The sequence below is a fragment of the Zea mays genome, chromosome 5 (genome assembly GCF_902167145.1).
Source record: "Zea mays cultivar B73 chromosome 5, Zm-B73-REFERENCE-NAM-5.0, whole genome shotgun sequence".
Taxonomy (NCBI): Eukaryota; Viridiplantae; Streptophyta; class Magnoliopsida; order Poales; family Poaceae; genus Zea; species Zea mays.
Window position 1 is genome coordinate 129,290,698 of NC_050100.1, and position 7,580 is coordinate 129,298,277.

Below are 7,580 nucleotides of genomic sequence, written 5' to 3' on the forward strand. Positions count from 1 at the left end.
ATCTTGTAGCAACGCGTAGATCATTATTATGCAGTTTGTTCTTATGGTTGGTGTGATGTTAATTCTGTCGATACCATGTTTGTTTGTATTGCTACGTTTAGAAGTGAGGTCACGAGTCACCTGAGGACATCCTAGTACCTGGAATCTCAAGTTCCAGGCAAGTTGTGCCCTTGACCACTTCTATTACCGAATAATGTTCTTTATTATCACTATTCAATGCATAGGTTTAATTTTGATGGGACCCAATAGGTCACCCTAGTTTGATTATCCTTTACCTTGTTTACCCCTGAATCATTTGGGTAGTTTTGCTATTGCTTTACATGGGTTTGGGTTAATATTTCATTATATCAATGTTCCAATTATTCTGTTATGTTATTTATGTTCATGTCAAGATCATTATGTTATTCTAATTGGAATATGTAGCTTAACTTGAGAAACACGTGCCACCACAAGGGTGGAATGGGACGCCCTTGACTGACTAATTAGGAAAGCTAGTGGAAGACTACCTTACCCGAAAGGGGCAAGGGCAGTAGGGGAGTTGCATGCAGGGAGGTTCTCGGGTTGATTTTGCTGCGATAGCGGTCAGACGAGGATTTTTTGCAAGTACTCTTCCCATAAACTGTAGCGGGTTTTCAGAAGCTAGTGGAACTTTGTAAAGGCCTCGTAGTGTTACCCTGCCTCACTTCCTTGGTAGAGGTGTATGAGATTCATGACCCCTTGGCAGATAGGTAACATGACTTTTGAGTACAGGGTACAACCTCTGCATAGTGTAAAATTGGTATACTAGCCGAGCTCATGGTCACGAGCAGCTCAGGACTCTCGCATGATTAAATTATGAAACTAAATTCAATTTATCATTTACATTGCATGTGGTTTATTTATTAATTTTGTTCTATTCTTATTATGGTTTGGTATTTACTTACATTTAGTAACTGTTAATAAAATTTGACTAACTTATCAAAAGCAATGCTCAGCCTTAACCTATATTGTTGATCAGCCTTACACTTGACATGAACTCCCACCTTTGGTGAGTTCATGCATATTATTCTCCACAACTTGTTGAGCGATGAACATGTGTGAGCTCACCCTTACTGTCTCACACCCCTACAGGAGAAGAATATGTGGTTTAAGAGGAGCCACACAACGAGGAGTTCAACTTGATCTAGGTGACATCTCCCAGTTGACTTTATGGCGCCAAGGATGAACTTTAGTTCGCTTTATATTTATCTTTTATTTTGTAAGACTTCCGCTATGTAATAAGTACTATGATTATATTGTGACATTTATCTCTATACACTCTGTTATTATATGTGTTGTCTTCTTTGGCGCATATATGAGATGGACCCGGCTTTGTATCTTAAATCCGGGTGTGACAATACTCCTACTCATCCTGGTCCTATCCTCGTCCAATCAATTGTGTAAGTATAGTTTTCAAGCATATTTTATAGATGCTTCTTGTGCAGCTATGTAATTAGATATTATTTTTATTGGTCCGAGCACAATCCTAGTCATAATCCTAGTCATGCAGTTTGATTTTTTTGAAGTGTGGTGTGATGCTTAATTATGACATGGTTTATTTAAATTCGATGTTCAGTATCTAGTATTTTTTACAATTTGTTATATTTGTTGAATGATGTTTAGCGTATATTATAGATGTCTAATCTTTATAGATACGGATGATTCCTAGTATGATCCATACTTATATAGGTATTAGAGTATATTTATATCCACGATTGTCTTGACGGAATTATTTTTTTATCTTATGTACCTATCGCCGACGCCCTCGAAGTCGCGGTGCACGTACCATCCGGACCAACGCCAAAAGTCGCGTTATTAACTTGAGGGCAAAATAAAAAGGTAGAAATTTAGGAAGCAAACAAAAGCTCTACTGCCTTGTATGGAATTGCAATGGCGTCTGGGGCATTTCCCACGAGCGCCCCCCCTGCCCTGCCCATTTCGCTCTCCTCCCTAGGCAACTAAACGCCGCGCTCCCGCAGACGGTACCAGCCGCCGCGATGGGGTCCTCGTCCTCGCCACCGCCACCACCGCCGCTGCCACTGCCCATGATTGGGCGGGCCGGGAACCTCACCATCTTCATCACGCCGCCATCCCCCGCTAGCACGCCCCGGGGCGCTGGGCGCACGCCGCCGCTCGAGTCCCCGCGCTCGGATATCTCCACACCCATCCCGCAGAGGGCAGCCCCGTCGCCCTCCCTTTCTCCCTCTCCGCGGAACCACGAGAGCCGGGCCGTGGCGCCTGCGGTGGTGTTCACCCCGCCCCCGCCGCCTGCTTCTGTGAATGTCGCGCTGCCGCCGGTGCAGGTGCCGCCGCCGCAGTACGAGAAGGCGTCCGCGGGGGGCAAGCATGACGTATCGGCGTTCGGCTTCTTCTGGGACGCCGTCGCGCGCGTCCAGGAAGGTGAGCGAACCGCATTCGTGATTTGTTATATTTTTGCCCAGAGATTTGGAGTTCTCATGCTTGGATTCTCTCGTTGTTCTCGTCGCAGCGCACGCGAGCCTCGACGAGTACGTGTCTACCTGGTTCGGGTTGGATCAGTCCAAGTACCAGTGGGCGCTTAACGACTACTACGAGACCATAGGCAAGGTCAGCAAGGTCAGTGATCTTCGAATTCGCTCATCGTCAACTTGGCTGAATGACCGTGTAATTAGGGAGAATCGCGTTCGATCCGTGTCGTTTCGTCTCCGCTGTCGGTACTCTAATCTGGATCTGTATCTGGGATGAGATACTTTTTTGCGATGATGCCTGAAGGTGCACGGAGCATTTTATCTTTGTGAGGTGGTGGACGGCCGTTCTATTAGATGACCTCGTGAACTCTACGTGTTGGTGCTAGGTTTGAAGCTGTCCCTACAACCTTTTGTGGTCATGAAAATGCTGATAAGTGTCTTCTCGGTATGTGATAGATGCTAAGAGTGGCTTGTGTGTGTTACCTGCTCCCAAAAAGTATTGGGGAATATATTCAAAGGGTGTCTAAGTGGTGATGGTGCCGTCTGTTAAGCTCAAGTCAATCCCCATCTCGCAATATCTGTAAAGTTTGAACCAAAGACAGCCCTCAAACACAAGACAAGAATAGATGCCTAATCACCCTTATTTTAGCAACTGCAAGGATGATGGGACATTGTGTTGGGATTGGGATAGAGAATATGCATTAGGACTGCCATATTGTCTGGAGTAGCACTTTGAGGCTTTCAAAATGTTGCGGGATTAGTAAAAAAAATTTGTCCCCCTGGTTTTATCGTTGGGTGTACTGGCTGTTTTTGGTAATTTTCATCTCAACACACAGAAGTGCATTATACCATGGACTCTTAACAATTCCAATCATCAATACGGTGGGTACAAACTATAATGCTAACAAGAGTGCCGTTGGTGTTTCAAAGAACATAAGCAGCAATATGTCAAAGTAAACTGTGATGCAGAAATATGTAATTTGAGACTTAATACTGGCCAAAAGCTCCAAGTCTTCAATGAAGGAATTTGAGACTTGGATGCAGAAATATGTAAACTGAGTAGGTTACTCCCAAATTGGAATAAACATTTGCTACAATTGATGCGTCTTGCAGAAATTATTGTGGTCCAGAAAGATATAAACTGGAATAGTTATGTGGTACAATTTTCAGTAGACATTTTTCTTTCAGCAGATAAGTGTTGTGAAATGCATATGTTGTGTTGGATTTGTGGCTGAGTCTGGAATTATGATATAAATGATAGGTTAGGGGTAACACCAATTGAAAAAAAAGCTTGTCTAATATCGAGTGAGATGGTTTGGACATGTCCAATGGAGACCTTCAGAGACGCTAGTGCGTAATGGGATCCTAAGACGTGATAGCAATGAAAAGAGAAGAAGAGGTAGAGCGAAGTTGACAATGGAGGTGGCAGTAAAATGAGACTTAAAAGGATGTGATATACCAAAGATTTAACCTTGAATAGGAGTGCATGGCATACTTTTTAAGACGGTAAGGCGACCAATCCCATTTTACCTTTTAATTGGTAAAGCGTAAGGCGAGGCGACACCTTAAATATTTTTTAAAATAGAAAATATTGATATTTGACCAAGCGTTTAGGACAAAAATATAAATAAAGAAAAGACACGGCGTGGGTGACACCTTACCCGGCGTGGCCATCTTCCCCTCTCTGGCGCGGGTGGCACGAGCACTCTTCCTCTCACCTTAGGTGTCGGAGTAAGGCGAGGGCGACGCCTTACCTCGCTGGTCTGCCTTACAGCCTAGGCGACGGCTTAAAAACTATGGTGCGTCGAAAACAGCTATCCATATGCCCGAACCTTAACTTGTGAGTTTTATTGGTTTTTTAACTCTAGTTTACTTCAACTTGCTTGGGATAAAAGGATTTGTTGTTGTTGCTGATCTTGTACTAAGTTGAGATGAATTTGCAAACTGGAACTTTGTGCTAGTGAATTCACTTAATTTACCTGAATGTTCTAGTTCTGTAAACTGAGTCTATAACAGTGATTGAACCAGTTATAAACTGGGATACAACATGACTCTATTTTAACATATATATATATAATATATATATATAATATATATATATATATATATATATATATATATATATATATATATATATATATATATATATATATATATATATATATATATATATATATATATATATATATATTGAACTTTGTTCTCCACCCACTTCTTTTGATTCTACCGTTAACATCTCAGTTCAGTATGATAATTAATTCACTTAATTTATCTGAATGTTCTAGTTCTATAAACTAAGTCTATAACAGTGATTGAACCAATTATAAACTGGGATACAACAAGACTCTATTTAACATATATATTGAACTTTGTTCTCCACCCACTTCTTTTGATTCTACCGTTAACATCTCAGTTCAGTATGATATTTGGATTTGGAAATATTGATAGCTCTTTAGTCAACCAAGCTTTTTACAGTACACACTGTTTACTTGATTTTGCATGTTCTGCTAGTGGTGATTCAATGGGTGAATGATAGAATGACAGCACTATGTGGTATTTACTTTATGTCATCACCTCATATAATTATGTTTTCTGGTTTGGTACGATATTTTAATCTGGAATCCTGATAAATTTGAATTGGTTCTTTTTTGTATTGTATTTGCGTTATTGCATGACATCATTGGACATGATTTCATCTCTTTGACACTTTATCACTTGGAAATTCAAAGCAAATCAATCTATTTTAAAGAATAGGTTATTTTAGAGCTTTATATCTTTTGTATTTTGACTTTAGGATATGTTAACTGTAGGGAACATCTAATGAAATGATGTTACAGTATCAAATATCAATATAACATTCTTATTTTATATTGTTACAAAGGGGGATAGACCAATACTGGAGGCTCTAACATTAGTGGGGCCAGATTTTAGAAAAATAGGAAAGGCAGGCCTGGTGCAGTGGTGAGACAGATTTTAGAAAAATAAGAAGGGCAAGCCTAGTGTAGTGGTGAGAGCTGTCTCACTGAGTCACTAGGTTGTGGATTCGAAGCAGCCTCTCCATATTTATATGCGGAAGGCTTGCCTTGATTTATTATTTTTCTAACCGCATTCACGTGCTAGCCTCCCGCACTAGGTCTGACCCCTACAGATTTTAGAAAAATGGCAGGATCCTTGGCATGCATGTATATTTGCGGCTTGTCTTGATTTATTCTTTTTTCTAACCCCACTCGTGTGCTAGTCTCCAGCACTAGGTCTGACCCCCTACAGATTTTAGAAAAATGGTAGAATCCTTGAGATGCAACAGATTAGCATGCATCTAAAATTTGTTTTTTTGGGTTTGGTGTGTGTCTGCAAGGGTTCTCTCTCCTTTTCTTCTTAATACAAAGAAAGCACAGCTCTCCTATGTTTTTGAGAAAAAAACATTTCAGTTTTCCTGTTAAGCTCGTATGTCATAAATTTAAGCCCTGGTTTTCCCTGTTTCATTGATGTAAAATAATATCAGCATCCAGCTTGGTTGGTCATGCCTTTGCTAAGGCCCTATTTTGGAACCCATAGAGTTAATAGTTAGCCAGCTAATGAACTAATTGTTAGCTTGGTTAAGTCAGCTAATGAACTAATTATTAGCAACTAACTATTAGCTCTAGAAGTTCCAAACAGGACCTAAGATGTAGAGAAATAGTTCCATTTGTTGTGTATGCATGTGCTTTTTGCATCACATGGTACTGCATAAATATGGCAATCACCTTACAAATTCATATGCCATATGTACTGATGGGCTCACCAAATCATTGGCCATTTTAACTTTGTGGTATCTATCTATAATTTGTTTCAGCACAACAATTAGGCTGATGTTTTATGTGAGCTTTTGTTTCATCTGCAGAATCTGATAATGAAAGTGTTTTTTTTACCATCACCTGAGGTCGTTACCTGAATATCATGAGAAAATATTAAAGTACTTCATCCATTCTAACTCTAAGCTTTTCTAGATATACTAATTTACTATCTATCTAAATGTAGTGTATATCTAAGTACATATCAAAAGCTGTGTCTAGAAAAGTGAAAACGTCTTATAATTGGAATGAAATAGAGGGAGTATTTCTCATTTCCTGGTTCATTATCGGCATCATAAAATGTGTCCGTTTGAAAAATTAGTTATCATGAGCAGAGGAATTTTGGTGGATAAAGGTTACGTCATTTTTTACGCCCCTTGTACTGTATTGCAGGAAGTGGATTGTATAAAAGGTGGTATGCCCAAGGAGCCTACTACTAAAGTGCAGAAACTCTAAAAAAAGTAAGCAACTTTGTACTCTCTTCATGCTAAATTATAAGACATTTTGTCTTTTCTAGATATACTGTTTTTACTATGTATCTAGATACAGTGTATATTTAAGTGCATAGCAAATATTATCTACAAAAGACAAAACGTTTTATAATTTAGAATGGGAGGGAGTATGAGATGGTCTTTCCCCTCTTCCAACATTCTTTCTGCTGTTCACTGACGTTTATCTACCTTTGCAGCAACTTCGTTTTGTGTTGTAAGATGAGTAGCTAGCAGCGTATGTATGGAGAAGTATGTTACATTTTTGTGGAGCCTTGAATTGAAAGGTGGTCATCTCTGCTTTGTCGGCGGCCCAAGTGTAAGCCCTGCACCGAGCGCCATTCATCTGGGACTTCTGGAGGCCGGGCCGCGAACGGTCGCTGTTTTGTTCCGCCGTTCAGGATCTACTGTAATCCTCTAAGGTTATGTCAAAGCACAGAATCAGTCTAATCTGCATGTTGGGCGTTGTTTACTATCACGCCCTTGTGTTTTCATGGCTACATTAGCTACGACCATAACGTGATGTGCAGACGATGTTACGAACGGCGTAAAAATCTCAATCATCAACTATCCGCCGGACCTGGCCCAGGGTTGTAAATCGGAGGCGTTCCCTTTGAGGTCGTAAAAGCCGAAGCGTTCATGAATTACGATTGTACACTGCGTTCCGACCGGCCTTAGCATATGCTGAATTGCGTGGACTAAAACAGCAGAAATCCAGCGTCGGTGTTAGTGCATTGCATGTAGCCACGTACTAGTCTGCATCTAGGTCTATTCATGTTTGGTTGTCCCAGAACTAA

General features: G+C 40.5%; 1 protein-coding gene across 1 annotated transcript; it reads left to right on the plus strand.

The window, feature by feature from the left end:
* The first annotated feature begins 1,953 nt into the window (after positions 1-1,953).
* LOC100280537 (uncharacterized) lies at positions 1,954-7,580 on the plus strand. Its single transcript, NM_001153456.1, has 4 exons — positions 1,954-2,418; positions 2,507-2,613; positions 6,689-6,756; positions 6,984-7,580. The coding sequence occupies exons 1-3, from the start codon at positions 2,016-2,018 to the stop codon at positions 6,749-6,751; spliced, it is 573 nt and encodes a 190-aa protein (NP_001146928.1). The 5' UTR covers positions 1,954-2,015; the 3' UTR covers positions 6,752-6,756; positions 6,984-7,580.

Coding starts and splice junctions, on each gene's coding strand:
- LOC100280537 (NM_001153456.1), top strand. CDS start 2,016: ATGGGGTCCTCGTCCTCGCCACCGCCACCACCGCCGCTGCCACTGCCC. Junction 2,419..2,506: donor CGTCGCGCGCGTCCAGGAAG/GTGAGCGAACCG, acceptor TTCTCGTCGCAG/CGCACGCGAGCCTCGACGAG. Junction 2,614..6,688: donor CCATAGGCAAGGTCAGCAAG/GTCAGTGATCTT, acceptor ACTGTATTGCAG/GAAGTGGATTGTATAAAAGG.